This window comes from Schistocerca piceifrons, chromosome 5 (genome assembly GCF_021461385.2).
Source record: "Schistocerca piceifrons isolate TAMUIC-IGC-003096 chromosome 5, iqSchPice1.1, whole genome shotgun sequence".
Classification (NCBI taxonomy): domain Eukaryota; kingdom Metazoa; phylum Arthropoda; class Insecta; order Orthoptera; family Acrididae; genus Schistocerca; species Schistocerca piceifrons.
Genome location: NC_060142.1, coordinates 405013988 through 405033408, shown reverse-complemented (window position 1 = coordinate 405033408; position 19421 = coordinate 405013988). Strand labels below are relative to the sequence as shown.

The window sequence follows — 19421 nt, the reverse complement described above, 5'->3', positions numbered from 1 at the left end:
AGTGCAGCCCTATTGATATCAGAATGCAAGATGGGATCCATTACAGTAGCCCCTAGGACACAGGTGCTGCCTGTATGGCTATCAGATCTCATGAGTTTTCCGCAGACAATCACAACAGAATTCAATATTGTGGATCTGAGGGATACGGGTGCAAGCTGCATCATTGTCAGACTTCATCGTACCTTTAGAATCCTGACCTCAGTGTAGAATGACAGGGAATTTAAAACTCACATATTTACCCATCCCTATGAAATTGCAGATAGCGTGTTTAAACAGTTGCTACCATAAGTTTGGTGATGACTTACACTCAGTTTAAGAGCCTAGAGTAGGATTGGATAGGAATGTTAACATAAATGTACGAGTATGTCATAACGTAATAAACAATAGTGAAGAAACCAACTTTGGGGCCATAGCTCCAACGGCCCAAATTTTGCCTTCTCTATTACAGCTATTTCCATTATGAGTGCAGTACCAAACCCAGAAAACTTTTGTATTAACTGTTTCTGGCCAAAGAAGACTATGCAGTTATATTAGGAGAAGGTGGTTAATGCCTTTATCAGATACCACACCAGCTGTAGCTTCTACCTCACACACATGCTGCAGCTGGCTCCACATGCAACCATACTATGTCATGTGGTGAAGGTGCTAACGCTGGCTCCAGAACCAACACTGGCTTCAACAATGGCACAGTAACAGTCGCTGGAATGAGTATTGGCGCCAGCACAGGCATAGACACTGGCGCAGATACAAGCACAGGGTACAGGCACAGGCTCTGGTGCAGGTGCAGCACATTGACAAGTACAACCACTGGCACAGACACAAACAACAGTACAGATACAGGCACAGGCACAGGCACAGGATCTGCTGTTGGTGCAGTCATAGCACAGGCACGGGTGTAGACAATGGCATACATACAAACAACATCACTGGTACAGGAATAGGAACTGGCCCACATGCAGGCACTTCCACTGGCACAGGCATATCACATGGATAGCCATTGGCACTGGTAGAGGCACAGGCGCTGCCACAGACATAGGCACAGATACAAGCATTTATGTGGACACAAGCACTGACACTGGCAGAAGCACCTGCACAGGCAAGAACTCAGTCACAGATTCAACAGATGTGATATCGGCTTAGGAACAGGCTTAGCGATTGGCACAGATATAGGCTCAGGTATCAGCACAGCACAGACATCATAAAACACATGGATCCCTGGGAACATACACAGGCACCAATGTAGACACAGGCACCAGCAAAGGGATCAGCATGGGTACCACTTCATACATCAGCAGAGGCACTAGCAATAACACTGGTATAGGCGCTGGCACAGCCACGGCACAGACACAGGAACAGACACACACCCAGGCACTGGCACAGGCACCAGTGCAGACTCAGACATCTCACACACAGGCATCTTCGAAGGAAATGACACCTTCACCAACATCACCACTTAATGTAGGGCATACAGCAGTACAGGTATCGGATCATGAACAGGTAAAGGGCAGGCACCAGCACAGCTGTAGACAACTGCACAGGCACAGGCACAGGTAGTGCCACATGCACTGACCGAGGCACAAGCATGAACTCCAGGACAGACACAGACAAAGGTACAGGTACAGGCATTAGCACTGGCCCAGGAACCGGAATAGCCACAGACAAACTCACGGGCACAGTCAGGGACACTGATACAGGTGCTGGCACAGGCATAGTATAGGCACAGCAAGAGAAACTGGCACATGCACATGCAGATGCTCAGGCATGGGCAATTACATAAGAAAAACCATAAGCAAATGCACAGAAACAGCACATTCTCAGATACTAGAAAAAGCACTGATACCAGTACAGAAACCAGCAATGTCATGGACACAGTCATTGAGACACATAAAAGCACAGATACTGGCAAAGACCCTGCAATGGCACCCACCTCACTGTCAGCAAAGAAACAGGATCAGCCGCTGACACTGCTTGATGCAAAGGTGCAGGGACTGACACAACATAGACTCTGGCATGAGTACTGGTACAAGCTTTGGCACTGGCACTGGCACAAGCAACAGAAAAGCACCAGTGCAGGCACAGACTAATTCACAATCAATGGCACTGGCACCATTATATGCACTGACAATGGCACAGACATCAACACCAACAGAGACAAAGGCACAGGGAATGTCAATGGGACCACTAACTGCACAGAAACATGCTGAAACTGTGGTACAGCCACAGGCTCAGTCAGCAGCACTGTGAATGGCACTAGCAGAGACACGGCAGCAGGATGGACACAAGCAGCAGCACAGGTACTGGGATTGATGTGAGGACAAGCAAAGCACAGGCACTGGCAGATGCTCCATCACTGACACAGTCAATTTCTTTGGTTGTGGCATCAACACAGGAACAGGCTATGGCTTTGTCACCAGAACACCCACTGGCACAGGCATAAGCACCAATACACTCTCCAGTACGGGTCCTGGCACAGATAAATGGTCTGACAAAGGCAACATCACAGACACAGGACTGACACAGCATCAGCAATGGCACTGGCTAAAGCACAGGCACAGGTACAAGCACAAGCAGTGGCATTGATACAGGCATTGGCAACAGAGCCAGAAATGGCAGTGCCAAAAGCAATATCAGAGGCACCAGCGCAGATACAGGCTACCACAGCACCGTGGGCAATATCACTGGCACCAGCCTCAGTGGAGGAATAGGCTGTGGCACAGGTATGGGGATTGGCACAGGTACAGTCACAGTTAAATGGACACACACAAACAACAGCACAAAAGCAGACAATGGCACTGACATGGGAAATGGAATCACCACCAGTACTTTCACCAGCAATGGCACCAGTACTGGCAGTGGAACTAGCACCAGCACATGCACAGGTCCCAGGACTGGTACAGACATAGACACTGACACAGGCACAGGAAAGGGTAAGACACAGGAACTGGCACAGGAACTGCCACAAGAACTGAGAGGAGGCATTAGGAGTGATTTAAAATGGAATGATGATATAAAGTCGATCGTCGGTAAAGCAGATGCCAGACTGAGACTCATTGGAAGAATCCTAAGGAAATGCAGTCCGAAAACAAAGGATATAGGTTACAGTACACTTGTTCGCCCACTGCTTGAATATTACTCACCAGTGTGGGATCCGTACCAGATGAGGTTGACAGAAGAGATAGAGAAGATCCAACGGAGAGCAGCGCGCTTCGTTAAGGATCATTTAGTAATCGCGAAAGCGTTACGGAGATGATAGACAAACTCCAGTGGAAGACTCTGCAGGAGAGATGCTCAGTATCTCGGTACGGGCTTTTGTTGAAGTTTCGAGAACATACCTTCACGGCAGAGTCAAGCAGTATATTGCTCCCTCCTACGTATATCTCGCGAAGAGACCATGAGGATAAAATCAGAGAGTTTAGAGTCCACACAGAGGCATACCGACAATCTTTCTTTCCACAAACAATACGAGACTGGAATAGAAGGGAGAACGGATAGAGGTACTCCAAGTACCCTCCGCCACACACCGTCAGGTGGCTTGCGGAGTATGGATGTAGATGTAGAACATGGGCATGCAGAGGCAGTAGGGTAGGCGCCATTACAGGTACTGGCTCAGGAACGGGCACATTTAAAGTCTTGGCCTGACACCTAGGCACTGGAGCAGAGACAGATACTGGCATAGGCACATACTGCTTTGCAGGCAAGGCTACAGACACAGGAACAGGAAATGGCGAAAGCATCGTCCCAGGAAGAGGCTAAGTCACTAGACACAGGCACTGACAAAGGTATTGGCACAGGTATGAGCCCAGGCAGCAGTATAGGTCTGCCACACACACATACCAAGTCATGTGCACCAGTCCTGGCAGCAGCAGCCGGTCAGGCCACAGGCACAGGCTCAGACACAGGAACAAGCTCTGGGACAGGCACCAGCATTGATATTGGCCCAGGCTCCTCTACACTCAGGGAAACTGGGCAGGCACTGGTATGAGTACCAGCACAGTTGCAGTTGTGGAAACAAGCTCAAACACAGGAACAGACACAGACACTCACACAAGCACAGCAATTGATACAGGCGCTGGTCCAAGTGTTTAAAAAGGCACATACACACACAGCTATACACACAGGTATTGGCACAGGCCCTGTCACTGTCAGTGTCACTGGAACAGAAACAGGCACAGCCACCTGCAAAGGCAGGGGGACAGGCACAGGCATGGGCATGGACACAGGCAGCGGATGAGGCAGAAACTCGGACACACAGCCATTGGCAGTAGCACAGGCTCTGGAACTCGGACAAGCAGAGGCACCAGTAGTGACACTGGCACAGGATAAGGCATAGGTATGGTGTAAAGTTGGGCTCACGCTGGATGTGGCATACAACCATTGGCCTGTGATATCTGAGGGTTTTGGGGAGACCATATTCGGAGTGGCACAACCCCGCCAATACAGCCACACCAAAATTTCAGTTTGCTGCTATTATACTTTTAGGACAATTACAGTATGTCCACTGTCACATACGAGGTTGTTAGTGGATGCTGGTCTTCAAAATCGCAGCATCTTTAAAATTGTATCCCCTGTGGTACTGTTATCTCTTAGCTTGTAGCGTCGGTTGTGTGTCTACCTTACCCCTGGGCCTGGAATTTACCGAGTCCCATTACTAACATGTCCGTCTTCTGATGTTTACCAGTTTATCTGAGACGAGTTTACGAGTCTGCGAATAATAGCTTCACTCCTGCTAAAGGAATGACATCACGCCAAAAACAGTATTTGTAGAGCTAGTTAGAAAACTATGTAGACTGATACGTGCATATCGATTGGACTTGGAAATTGGTCGTGTATTTGTGGTGATGCGACTGAAGTCAGAGGTTGTACAGTGAGCTGTTGGCCATCAACGGGAGAGGTTCGCTTTAAGAGGGTTTGACGGAATCACGTGCGGTGAAGGCGGTCGTGTGTCGGCAATCGGTATTCGGCAGATGTTTTGATGTACCGGAGACCGGCGAAAGCGGGCCAGTGAGGTGCCCATGTTCGACTGGTAGTGCGAGTATTTGAGTGTTACTGTGTTCTACTTCGATCCACCACATTAACTGCATGTTGAAAATTTTATTTTGTTGCGCCGCATTGAGAAGTGTGGCTGGTGCTGTCTTCCATGCTCCAGTCTGGATTAAAGTTTCTTTCTGTTATCTGTTTTCGAAGCAGGAAGGTTCATATATAAGCAACGAAACGTCCTGAGTGTGGTGGTTATATAACGTTATAGGCTGATGGTTTGTGCTTACCGACGGCTGCTGAGAGTAAAACGAGCTGGTAAACTGTCTGCGACGGATTGGGTAATATAGTTTTCATTCCTGGCTGCAGGAAAGGTGGCTGTTGGCTCAAGGTACTGTAAGTGATCACGTATTCCTCTTTCATCATTTTCAAAAATAAAGTTGTGGGCTATTGTTTTCGATCAAAAGTACGCAAAGCTCAAACTGAAGTAGTTAACTTTTAAATGAAACAATGGTTGTCATTTGCTTAATTATGTAGTTCAGATCAAACTGAAAGGTCATTCTGTTTAACGACAAAAACTCAAAGCACCAATTTAAGTATTAACTTTTAAGGGAACTGACTGAATGTGGTTGTTGATTTCAAACTGAAATTATTCTTACCCATCATACTTACGCAACAGCGTTTAGAGAAAATTGGCTTGTAGCTCAAAGTGGCCGGGAAAATTTCAAGGAGGGCTTGTTCCAGAGGTTTAAAAACGTGTGGTGAAATTTGTCTTGGTTCAGTATTGTTCTAGCATCTAGTAATTTTAAAACTGTTAGAATCCAGGTCAATTTGGAAAAGTGGATAAATTTGAGATTTAATTTTAGGACGTAAATATCCCAAGACTAGTGCCTGTGATCATGCAGTTTCGGTGTAAAAATTTTATTTTTCGTAGGCAAATTGTCTTTAAACTTCCTGTGCTTTGCTGAAGAGTCTAGTGCCTTTGTTTTGTAGTCCACAGATTTTGCTCAGTTAGATAATAAATTCTGAAGTAGTTAATGTTTGGCATTGTGCGACCATTGTAGTGCGTACTTATTATTTAGTCGCATGCACTAATAGCTGTTTTTATTGTCCTAGGTTGAAGACAAGTCACCTGGTGGCCACTCCACAAATCTTAAACAATGACTTTAGTTCAAGATTTCATTATATGCTATTGTTACCTTGCTTTTTAAAATAAGTGTGGCTAGTGCCCCGAAGTAATTAAAGAAATCTTGCTAGTTTTGTTAACAACCTTCTACGTGGCTTGGGGCCGCCAATCAGTAATGTTAACTGCTCTTTTTTATTTGGGTAAAACAAGTCATGATTTGTTATCACGAAATAAGTAATCCTGCTGAATGCTCTAAATACCAGTGTATGTTCTTTAAATTATATAAATAAATGTTCTGTAAATCTATCGTCCAGTGGCTTTTTACTCAAGGATCACTGTATCCAAACTACTCCGCTCTAAAGGTATCAAAAGGGTCGTTAGTCCCAAAGTAATTCGGTCTAACTTCACCAATCCCGAGTCCTCCCCCCCCCCCCCCCCCCCCCGTCTTCCTACAACAGACATTTCTTTGATTTAAGTTGAAAATGTGTTGAAATATGTTGGATTAATACATCTAGAAAGAGAATCTACTCTTAGTCTGCTAACAATAGTTTCGAAACAGACCAGAGCTGCCAATAGCAGTTTAGGTTACCGTCACTGCCTTGATGTAGACAAGCTGTTTTGATTTGAGAATAATCAACAATAGTCAGCAGCACAAAGATGCACCAGACAACATATACCGGTAAATGAAATAGATAAAGTCCTTCCAGTGTCCTATAGGGGGAGTACGGCATCAACACACTCTAAATACTAAAAATATACCACGAGCACTACGTTCTCAGTTTCTCAATGAGAATTCGGTACAAACCGAGATTGGATGTTTATCATACATCACTGAATTAAATACGAAATGATTGATATAATGTGTTGATGTCGCCAAAAGATGCGAATTGTTGCAATAATGTATAACTGATTACATTGTAGGAAGTAAGGGAAACAGAATTTTATATTTATGGGATTAGCTGGGTACTAGGACAGTCTACCTAACACTTACCCATAACGGCGGTATATCCTCCATGTTTCATCGGTGTTATCTTATCTGTTCTACCAAATATATTGTGTACAATTATATCAATCTCTATGGAGCCTTGTGTTCTAATAGTAAAGCGCGTGCCTGCAGACTGAAATACCGTTCGGGCCACAGAATACTTGTCTGCCTTTGCCTCTCAGTGTACGAGGAGTCACTGTGGTGAAACAAGCGTTGTATCGTTTGAGAGATACAGAGGCGAGAGAATGTGCTGGGAATTTCCCCAGTTCACAGCTAGTAGCGCCACGTCACCATAACGCGTCTGCGCGTAACACAGAAGTATTGCACCATAATTAAGAATTATATTAAAAGTTAAAATTGCTTTTTCAGACTGTCAACATATGCTTTAATGTAATACTGTTTAAACTGTCAAGTATCAGATTGATTAGGTCAATATTTTACCTAAATACATCGTCTGCAGAAAAAATAAGTGACACTAGAAAAAAATAAAGCTACGAAGCCAGAAATTGGTCATAGTGTGCAGATGTATGTAAAAATTAACAGGTACATTTTACAACGTGATTAAAGCAATATTTTGGTCAGAATCCACGTTTTTAAGAAAAATTGAAGGTGCTAAAAATTATACTTATAAATGTGAAAATTTGTATGATGCTTCAGGTTCAACATAAAAATAATAGCTATGTGACCCCATTAAGATACCTCTAATAGTTGTCGAGTAATTTACTGAAAACTAAATTTGAAACAAAAGCGTCCTTATTTTTAGTAGGTTAAGTATGTGTTATATTAACGCTAGAAAGTTTTGGTTACAGCACTTGATGAAACCTATTAAATAATACAGCTATAACAAGTTTTAGGACCTTGATGTTAATAACAACCAATACAAGGCCTCTTAAAGTTGTAATTCAGAGGTCTTGTTCTACTGTCAGTTCTGTTCTAAAAATTCTAGAAGGCAAAGTTTTAATGCAGGCGAGCTACGCTTTTTTCTGTGATTTTAACCAACTTATCTATATGCATGCAAAAATGATAAAGATTCTAAATTGTTTCACAACATTGTTATTAAACACTGTATGTCCAACAAAGCGGCCGTTTAAAGGCTGCTACCGTGGTCATAGGGTGGATGACAGCAGGTGTTCCCTTGGCCGTTGCGCCACATATATAAATACAGGCCGAGAGGCAAGACGAGGCTTCACTTCGCACCCAGCCACCACAAGGTCCGCGTCAAACACCTGAGTTCGCGCTGCCTCGAATGATGTCAGAGACAGGCTGTTGCAAAACGCATATTTTCAGTAATAATAGAAAATGAAATCGCGATGACTGTATACCATCCTGGATCGCTTAGATTTCGCAAAAGCAACTGTTAGTTTGCCGCCCGTAATGTTAACAAATCCGCGTGGCAAGTGGTGGCAATTGTTTTCCACTTTTGTGGCGAACATTGATTTTGATTATCAGTAGTCAGGGCGAAAGGCAATTTAGTTGAAACTTACAGTAGAGGTCGCCACTGAACTGCTCATTGTGCTGTTTAGGATGGGGAGATTTACTGTCAGTATGAACATAGTGAATATTACAATGTTTCGTGTGTGAAACCGTACCAAATACATGTATCAGTTAGAACTCAAAATCTTCTTTTATAATCATAGTTCTGATCCCGCTGAGCAAAAAAAGAATAGGAACATTTCTTTCAGTGGGCTGGACAAGAATGTAAACTTGCAGGCTGGGAATTATAGTCAATACGGTCTCCATCACTTTCTGGCTGGCTACAGAAATAGTTGGCAGGGTCTCGTAAAAGACGGCCAACAATACATACAACAATTCCAAATACGGTCCAAAGAGAATTAATATGACAACCAGCCCGCCATCCCATACATGATGCGTATCATCCGGGAAATTGTACACTGAAAGTGACTGGTAGAAAACAACGAACTCGGTAGTCACTAAGTGGATATCAAAGTGAAACAGGCATAAGCCAGTTCGAGAACAGTGCTAAGGTTTACTCGCGAGTGTGGTAAAAATCTGTGAATGGCAGCCACAGTAACCATGATCGTGACGGAATGAGGAAAGAAGACGATACTAGATAGCGGCGGCCACCGGCGCTGAGGTTAGAAGAAGACGCTGCGTCATTACGGAGCTGTGTGGACCTGCGAGACACGAGACATCTGCAAGCTGCTGCGAGCGCTCTCAGGTGCTCAGCCCCCCCCCTGGAGCTACTGCAGTAGGCGACACCCGCCGCCACCCTCATCGCCTCAGCTGCTGGTGCTGGCTGCATTACGTTGCGACGCGTCGCATTACGTTTCCTGGCGCCGAACCATTCGTCGAGGTCAAGTAATTAAGTCAAGAATATTTAAAGTATTTCTTAGTTGCTGCTAACAGGCTACTAAAAATGGAGGTCTATGTGAAAATTAAGATGGAACCAGTCTCTGACGATGAATCCTTAGAATCAAAACTGAGTTAAATGAGGATGGTTCCGTAGAACCAATAAATCAGAGTGTGATTCGTCAAAAGTAGAATCTGATTTGTATTTCAGTGATACTGCTAAGTTAGAAATATTTTATGATGGAATGGAAATGAAGTTCCATGTTTCTTGACAGAGCGTAGGGGAACGATGCGGGAGACCCGCACCGCCGTACTAGGCAAGCTCCTAATGGAGGTGGTTTGCCGTTTCCTTCTTCCGGCAGTAATGGGGATGAACGATTAAGACGACTCAGCAGCACCCAGTCATTTCGGGGCAGGCGAAAATCCCTCAACCCGCCGGGAATCGAAATCGGGACACCGTGCTCGGGAAGCGAGAAAGCTATCGGGAGACCAGGAGCGGCGAGCCATTTTATGATGACGAAGTAATTGAAGTTGAGGTTAAAAAAGAGACGATAGAATTAATAACATTATCTGATCAGGAAATGCTAGACACTCATTTAAAATCTGTGGAAATTCCAAGTGACAATGTAGAGGCTCCAAATTGGATGGAATTACTATTTGCCAAACTAAAGGATAGTAATAAAGAACTGAAGGATGGTAATAGAGCATTAAAGGATGAAATTACCTCAAAACTGAATAGTTTAAATTATAAAATTGATGTTAATCACCATGATCTGAAAATCATAGTAGGGCAACAGTTAAATAAACTGCATAGTACTTTCAAAAGCGAAACTGACAAAGTTCACAAAGATTTCAAAGTCGCAGATGAACTTCTGGAAGGAAGGTGATTAGAAAGAACAGGCAACGAATCCAACCTTTGCTCTAAACGACTTGAAGAAGTACGTAGTAGAGTATCTGCTTATCTTAAAGATGTTAAGAAAGAGAAATCGAATTGTGAGAAATTACGTGAGGAGTGGAAGCAGTAGAAATACGAGTGGAAGACTATGTACCAGTATTACTAACACAGAAAACAGAGTAACCTCTGGTAGTGCTAGTAATACTATTGTACAGCATGTGGCTTCAGTTGAAGTCGCTTTCATCGGATGTCGTCAATTTAAACGTATTGATCCAGGTGAACAAATTTACTCATTAGAGTCCTGGAATGATTTTGAGGGTGTTTTGCCTAGTGCATGGTAAAGCGAAAGAAAATTTCTTTTATAAGATGTCATTTATAAGGAGATGTTTTGCAGTGGTCAGCTAATGTAATGATAAGATGCCAAACTCTTTCTGAATTTAAATCTGCATTTCTTAATAAGTACTGGTCAAACAATAAACAATAAACAAAACAGAATTTTGGAGTGGTAAAAAGTTTGCTCCTGGACGTGAGTCAGTAAAACAGTTCTCTAGAAAGTGGCTTCCACGGCTGTCACATCTAACAGAAAAGATGAGACCAGGAAAGGATTATTGTGTGTCTAGAAGGTAAGGCTGGCTTGGTACTGGCAGAAAAGAATCATTTCCGCACGTAGACATAATGTGGATAGGTTCATTAAATATTTAGAGCGAGTAGAAAGAGTAGCAGCTGCAGACGAGCAGATGCAAAATGCGAGCTAACATCCCACAGACGTTCAGGCTCATATGCAGTTCTTCCTCGTCGAAATGTCTTGGCTCAAACTCATCTAAGGGCTGAACTGCACGTGTCGCATTACACACCCTAAATTAGACACTTGTGATCTTTCTGTTAAATTGTCTGGCTGATAGCGAGTTTGCGAATTACAAAGTTAATATAACTTATAATAACAGTAATAATAATACCAGGAGACCGATGGCCCATCTTGTCTGGTCCCTTCAATCCCACAACCGACAATAATATCGGGAAATAAATTAACGACCCACAAATGATGTAGGCCACATAGTTGCGATTTGGTTCAAATGGTTCAAATGGTTCTCAGCACTATGGGACTTAACATTTAACATCTGAGGTCATCATTCCCCTAGAACTACTTAAAGCTAACTAACTTAAGAACATCACACACACCCATGCCTGAGGCAGGATTCGAACCTGCGACCGTAGCAGTCGACCGGTTCCAGACTGAAGCGCCTAGAATAGCTCGGCCACATCGGCCGGCTAGTTGCTATTTTGTTAGAACAAGGTTTATTCAGAAAGAAAACTAATAGCGAAAGTGGTTGTATTTAGAGTTACTGTTACACTCGAGCGACTATCGATTTGACACAGTTTGATCATTCACAATCTCAATGGGAAATACAAGTTACCTACGCGAAAAGCTACAGTTCACATAAGGCGCGCGGCTGCTCGCCGCTCAAAGACTAAGTCCCGCGATACCACACAACGCGGAATTTTCTAAGTCGTTTCACTTCCTAGCTGCCTAAAGACCGACCGTCCGCTTTCGCGTCTGCATCCGAACTATACACTTTGGTGTTTCTAGCCGAACTGTTCGCCTTTGCGTCTGCAACAGAATTGTCCCTCTGCCCGTCCCCGGTCGCGTTTTCCCGCGCGCCGAACGTCCTCGCTCAATTGACTAGGGCAGTTCCCTTCCTTGAAGCCATCCATCTGGTTGGCTACAGGTTGTTGTTGTTGTTGTTGTGGTCTTCAGTCCTGTGACTGGTATGATGCAGCTCTCCACGCTAATCTATATGTGCAAGCTCCTTCATCTCCCAGTACCTACTGCAACCTACATCCTTCTGAATCTGCTTAGTGTATTCATGTCTTGGTCTCCCTCTACGATTTTTACCCTCCACGCTGCCCTCCAATGCTAAATTTGCGATCCCTTGATGCCTCAGCACATGTCCTACCAACCGATCCCTTCTTCTAGTCTAGCTGTGCCACAAACTTCTCTTCTCCCCAATCCTAATCAATACCTCCTCATAAGTTACGTGATCTACCCACTTAATCTTCAACATTTATCTGTAGCACCACATTTCGAAAGATTCTATTCTCTTCTTGTCCAAAGTGTTTATTGTCCATGTTTCACTTCCATACATGGCTACACTCCATACAAATACTTTCAGAAACGACTCCCTGACACTTATATCTATACTCGATGTTAACATATTTCTCTTCTTCAGAAACGCTTTCCTTGCCATTGCCAGTCTACATTTTATATCTTCTCTACTTCGACCATCATAATCTGTTTTGCTCCCCAAATAGCAAAACATCTTTACTACTTTAAGTGACTTATTTCCTACTCTAATTCCCTCAGCATCACCCGACCTTAATGCGACTACATTCCATTATCCTCGTTTTACTTTTGTTGATGTTCATCTTATATCCTCCTTTCAAGACACTGTCCATATCGTTCAACTGCTCTTCCAAGTCCTTTGCTGTGTCTGACAGAATTACAATGTCATCGACGCACCTCAAAGTTTTTATTTCTTCTCCCTGGATTTTAATACCTACTCCGAATTTTTCTTTTGTTTCCTTTACTGCTTGCTCAATATACAGATAGAATAACATCGGGGAGAGGTTACAACCCTGTCTCACTCCCTTCCCAACCGCTGCTTCCCTTTCATGCCCCTCGACTCTTATAACTGCCATCTGGTTTCTGAACAAATTATAAATAGCCTTTCGCTCCCTGTATTTTACCCCAGCCACCTCTAGAATTTGAAAGAGAGTATTCCAGTCAACATTGTCAAAAGCTTTCTCTAAGTCTACAAAGTCTAAAAACGTAGTTTTGCCTTTCCTTACTCTTTCTTCTAAGATAAGTCGTAAGGTCCGTATTTCCTCACGTGTTCCAACATTTCTACGGAATCCAAACTGATCTTCCCCGAGGTCGGCTTCTACCAGTTTTTCCATTCGTCTTTAAATAATTCGCGTTAGTATTTTGCAGCTGTGATTTATTAAACTGATAGTTCGGTAATTTTCACATGTGTCAACGCCTGCTTTCTTTGGAATTGGAATTATTATATTCTTCTTGAAGTCTGAGGGTATTTCGCCTGTCTCGTACATCTTGCTCACCAGATGGTAGAGTTTTGTCAGGACTGGCTCTCCCAAGGCCGTCAGTAGTTCTAATGGAATGTTGTCTACTCCTGGGGCCTTGTTTCGACTCAGGCTTTTCAGTGCTTTGTCAAACTCTTCACGCAGTATCGTATCACCCATTTTATCTTCATCTACATCCTCTTCCATTTTCATAATATTGTCCTCAAGTACATCGCCCTTGTATAGACCCTCTATATACTCCTTCCACCTTTCTGCTTTCCCCTCTTTGCTTAGAACTGGGTGTCCATCTGAGCTCTTGATATTCATACAAGTGGCTCTATTTCTCCAAAGGTCTCTTTAATTTTTCTGTAGGCTGTATCTATCTTACCCTAGTGAGATAAGCCGCTACATACTTACATTTGTCCTCTAGCCATCCCTGCTTAGCCATTTTGCAATTCCTGTCGATCTCACTTTTGAGACGTTTGTATTCCTTTTTGCCTGCTTCATTTACTGCATTTTTATATTTTCTCCTATCATCAATTCAATTCAATATTTCTTCTGTTACCCATGGATTTCTACTAGCCCTCGTCTTTTTACCTACTTGATCCTCTGCTGCCTTCACTACTTCATCCCTCAGAGCTACCCATTCGTCTTCTACTGTATTTCTTTCCCCGATTCCTTACAACTATTCCCTTATGGTCTCCCTGAAACTCTGTACAACCTCTGGTTAGGCAGTTTATCCAAGTCCCATCTCCTTAAATTCCCACCTTTTTGCAGTTTCTTCAGTTTTAATCTACAGTTCATAACCAATAGATTGTGGTCAGAGTCCACATCTGCCCCTGGAAATGTCCTACAATGTAAAACTGGATCCTAAATCTCTATCTTACCATTATACAATCTGTCTGAAACCTGTCAGTATCTCCAGGCTTTTTCCATGTATACAACCTTCTTTTATTATTCTAGAACCAAGGGTTAGCTATGATTAAGTTAAGCTCTGTGCAAAATTCTACCAGACGGCTTCCTCTTTCATTTCTTACCCCCAATCCAAATTCACCCACTATGTTTCCTTCCGTCCCTTTTCCTACTATCGAATTCCAGTCACCCATGACTATTAAATTTTCGTCTCCCTTCACTACCTGAATAATTTCTTTTACCTCATCATACATATCTTCAATTTCTTCGTCATCTGCAGAGCTAGTTGGCATATAGACTTGTACTACTGTAGTGCACATGGGCTTCGTGTATATGTTGGCCACTATAATTTGTTCACTATGCTGTTTGTAGTAGCTTACCCGCACTCCAATTTTTTTTATTTATTATTAAACCTACTCCTGCATTACCCCTATTTGATTTTGTATTTATAGCCCTGTATTCACCTGACCAGAAGTCTTGTTCCTCCTGCCACCGAACTTCACTAATTCCCACCATATCTAACTTTAACCTATCCATTTCCGTTTTTAAATTTTCTATCCTACCTGCCCAATTAAGGGATCTGACATTCCACGCTCCGATCCGTAGAATGCCAGTTTACGTTCTCCTGATAACGACATCCTCTTGAGTAGTCCCCGCCCGGTGATCCGAATGGGGGCCTATTTTACCTCCGGAATATTTTACCCAAGAGGACACCATCATCATTTAACCATGCAGTAAAGCTGCATGCCCTCGGGAAAAATTACGGCTGTAGTTTCCCCTTGCTTTCAGCCGTTCGCAGTACCACAACAGCAAGGCCGTTTTGGTTAGTGTTACAAGGCCAGATCAGGCAATCATTCAGACTGTTGCCCCTGCAACTACTGAAAAGGCTGCTGCCCCTCTTCAGGAACCACAAGTTTTTCTGGCCTCTCAACAGATACCCCTCCATTGTGGTTGCACCTACGGTACGGCTATCTGTATCGTTGAGGCACGCAAGCCTCCCTACCAACAGCAAGGTCCATGGTTCATGGGTCCAGGTTATTCTACATTATTTTACATTTTAACATATTTAAATAATCAAAAGTTGACCATTTTCACGTTCTAAGTAAAGTACCAATAATATCCATTAAATAATAAACGTTAAATTCTTTTACATAAAACCGGTAGAATTTCCTTCTTGACTTTGTATGCTACAGACAGTATCCTTGCACCAATGTGCTTTCTGATAAATAAATAAAGAACAAAAGTAACTATTATGCACTAAACTTTACGACAAATATTCTATTCAGAATTAAATAGTTTTCATAAATGTTTCCCTTTTTAGGCGATCTTAGGTCCGCCATATTTCACACTGCTACGTCTCCTCGGCCACCAATGGCTTCTACTGGGTTTCCCTATGACGCAGGTTTCTGGTCTGTCTCACTCATACACTAAAGCGCTTAGGCGTCAATAGACAACAGACACCTGTGAGTTTCCCTACCTCGTGATGAATGTGCGCCCTTTGTGGCAAGTGGTCCTGGACGACGGGGTTCGTTTCACAATTCCTGTAGGCTGACTCTTTCGGCCATATACTTAAATGAGAGCGTAATGTTCGTTAAGTCACGAAAATAATAACAGATCTTCTAAGAATCATGTAAACAACGGAAATAATGACAATGGGAACGTGGATGTTAGAAGTGTGGAGGCTCGGAATAGAAGGTCGAACTATCACAAGGCCATGGTAGAGGAAGAGGCGGCAGACAGTCACCACGCTGTCGCAAAAGTTATTATGACGAAAGCAGAAATGTAAATACTGTACAGTTGAGACAAGACGGGGAACAAAATGCTACCGTATCTGGTGCTGTATCAAATGAACATAACAGGCCGCGTTTGGGAAACTAAATCCTATCTATGAGGAAACTGGCACTCACAAGGTGAAAACAGAAACACAGCCAGTAACAAAATCACACAAACCACAGTCAGCCAACATTCGCAGACAGAAAACAGTGATGATGAAATAGGAATAGACAGTACCAGTGATGTGTTAAACCACTCTCATAATATAGTCGACAGCACTTTCGATACTTTAGAAAATCTGTCAAGGAAGAGAAAGAAAACGCTATAGTTAATATGGATGAAGACATTAATGCAGTAGAATCTGATATGGACGAAGATTAGGTAAAGGCTTACATCTACGGTAATAATAACAATCTGAAGGCTAAAGTTGCGGTAGAGGAAGTAGAGTCAGTTTTGCAAAGTTTTAAAGTGGAGGAACTAATGAATGAAGGGGGTAGCTACAATAATGAGGTCAAGGAACCTGATATCTGTATTGACTTGCTGCAAACCGTAAAGGCTGACGACAGTATTCTAGATAGCAATGTTGCGCAGGGACGCAGTTGCCCAGAGGTAGAGAATAGTTTAGCTGATGTGCAGCAAACGAAAGTAGAGGGAGTCGTCAAGTGCTTTGTTTCAAAACTGGTGGACAGGTTGGGAAAGGCAGCTAAAAATGTAGAGATTGATGAACCCCAGAATCTAAATGTGAATATACCTGCAACTGAACAAAATTACTTTAGCTGGAAACAAATTGAGAGGGATTTATTAGAAGGTGTTTATGAAAAACCTGTTCAGAGTAAAATAACTCAGCCTATTATGAAAACTAACATCTCAGGAGTAACAAACAGTACGTTGTCTTCTTGACAGTGGCAGTGAAGCATTTTTATTCTATTCCTAATAAGAGCTAATTAACTGTCATGGAAGTAAGTGGTTTGAAAATAATATGTGCTACTAGAAACGTTTCTAGACCAGTACAGCACGAAGTTTTGATACCCATTGGCATAGGTGACGTGATAATAGATCATCCTTGTTTAATCGTGGTCTGTTTAAGTGTCGATATGTTAATAGGTACAGATTTTTTCACAAATGATCAGGACAGGAATGATTTTGACCAGAGCAACTTAGGTTTAACCTTACCTGACTCTCAGGTAATAAAAGTGCCTTTTATAGGAAGTTATATAGGCGGTAACAATGAAACCTGGGAACTGCCTATTAGATTGATACTTAAGGGTACTTGCAGGAAGATACTAAATCCAGTAATAATGTGCATGATGCTAATACAAAGAGATCTGTATCCTAGAAGACATAGAGGCAAAGATACAGTCAACAAATCAAATTTCAGCGGAAACAAAGAAGCTTATGCATGTCTGTCAAGGTCCATTCAGGATAATAAGTAAGCGTCATGCAAACGCATACCATTTGGAATTACAGAAGAGTAAGAAAGAATTATTTCTGCGAAATACTGTAGAGCTGAAGAAATTTAAAAATAACAGTAACTAGTTACTGTAGGGAGTCTGCCACTATTTGGTGGATACATGGTTTGGCGCATTGTGCCGTCCCAGCTGGATGAAACTGTGTTTTCCTTTCAAGTTTCATTCCCTTCTTCTGTTCTATCACAGTAAGTAGTGAACATATGTCTTCATGTTGAATGTAGGCTATTACTTTGTAATGTCTTCTTCCTAGTGAATATGAGTGATTCCCGAAAATGACTATACCCAAATGATGACTTACGAAAGAATGTGACAAATAGTTTGCAGGAGTAAATTCTGAAGGTTAATATAACAATGAGTAACTTTTGCGTGCCAATAATAGAAAAAGCATGGCTAAAATAAATAAATAATAAATAAGATCTATAAAAATGGTTAGTAACTACGAAAATAGAGAGAGAATTTGCATTAAGATAAGTTATTGAAGCTGGAAGTTTCTAAACTCTGATCCAACAGACTCTGCATAAAGTAGTAATTTTCAGCTGGGAATAAGGTGGTCTGAAGGTAAGAAAGGGTAAGAATGTGGTGCCCCTAGAGTCAAGCCGAAGCGTTTTAATATTAACTAAAGGAGATGTGTGGAAATAGTGTGAGGATCATACCAAATCTATAAGTAAATAATGAGGTCACTAGGCTGACGAACCAAAATGGAGAAAGAAGCGTCGAAATATACGTATAAATGAAAATTGGGAGAAACAGGAGAAATGAAGTCAGTAGGTTGACATATACGGTTAAATGGTGGAAAACTGATGAGTAATTTCCCTCACGACTCATAAAAGAGTTGAGAAATGCTTAATCTTGCTTAAGACATATGGTCAATTAACTGACAAATACAGACAACAAAATCAAACAAATGGGTTAACAAATGCAGATCGTAAAGTACGAATGTGTTATGATAACAACAGCTTTCTAATTATGTACACAGCAAAGCAAAGTAAGTACTGTCGAAGAAATGACGTCTTTATCATACTAATCCGCACGATAATTGAGCCAAATGAAGATAAAACTTACAAGAGGTTACTCAATTTTCTAAGTTAAAGCAACATTCAAAGTAATAAAATAAATCGCAAGCTTGCCCAAAGTGTCACTATATAAGAAAATAAATTGAACTGTAGTGCATACAAGCTATCGTGTCCACTCGGATAGCTGAGTGGTCAGTGCGATGGACTGTCATGCCAAGGGGCTCGGCTCCGAACCCGGCTGCTTCGCTGATTTTCTCCGCTCAGGGGCTGGGTGTTGTGTTGTCCTCATTATCATCATCTCATTCCCATCGACACATAAGTCGCCGAAGTGGCGTCAGCAAAAAATAATTTCACCAGGCGACCGGTCTACCCGACTGCTGTGCTTTATGCAAACAGAAAAAGTTAATTGCAAAGTTTGTTATTCAGGCTAAATAATGAAGTAGAATGTCTCGTTTTTTTGTATGTAACTTGTTGCCGATATTCCTTCTGGTAACTTCTCAGCTACTGGAACTATTACAAGAAAATAGAATGTAAAATGCGTTTTGTCCGCACTTAGGTTTAAGTTGAGAACAGAAGCTTAGGTTGTTCTGTGTTTCTCAGGAACATGGAGGCTTCGTGAAATGCAGCCTACAAGCTGTAGTGGAAAAGGAAGCAAGTCCATTATGTCAGCTTTTACGTGGTTTTTTGTATACGCAGTGCTAAGGAATTTTGATAAAAATCAATTTCATTTAAAGAAGGTCAGCTGTAATAACATCCCATGTTTCTAATATTTAATTTTGCTCAAAAATAATTTTTTTCACAAAACTAGATAGGGAATGATGTGAAGAAACAAGCGCCGTACCGTTTGAGAGATACAGAGACGAGTGAGTGTGTCGGGACTTACCCC

The 19421-nt window shown here is 42.3% G+C and overlaps 1 protein-coding gene across 1 annotated transcript; it reads right to left on the bottom strand.

Annotated features, from left to right (window-relative positions):
• Nucleotides 1-586: 586 nt before the first annotated feature.
• Nucleotides 587-1710, bottom strand: LOC124799032 (BCL-6 corepressor-like protein 1). The gene is made up of 3 exons (XM_047262569.1): nucleotides 1470-1710; nucleotides 912-1088; nucleotides 587-807 (listed from the first exon to the last, which is right to left on the bottom strand). Exons 1-3 carry the CDS (start codon nucleotides 1708-1710, stop codon nucleotides 587-589), a joined length of 639 nt encoding a protein of 212 aa, XP_047118525.1.
• Nucleotides 1711-19421: the final 17711 nt, after the last annotated feature.

Bases quoted from the DNA above. Each gene is read 5' to 3' on its own strand.
- LOC124799032 (XM_047262569.1), bottom strand. From the start codon at position 1,710: ATGCCTGTGCCAGCACCTGTATCAGTGTCCCTGACTGTGCCCGTGAGT. The intron at 1,089-1,469 runs GTATGCCCTACA...TTGCCTGTGCAG, and splicing joins GATCCGATACCTGTACTGCT to GTGCTTCTGCCAGTGTCAGT. The intron at 808-911 runs GTATGCCATTGT...TGTCTGTGCCAG, and splicing joins ACCAGTGATGTTGTTTGTAT to TGGTTGTACTTGTCAATGTG.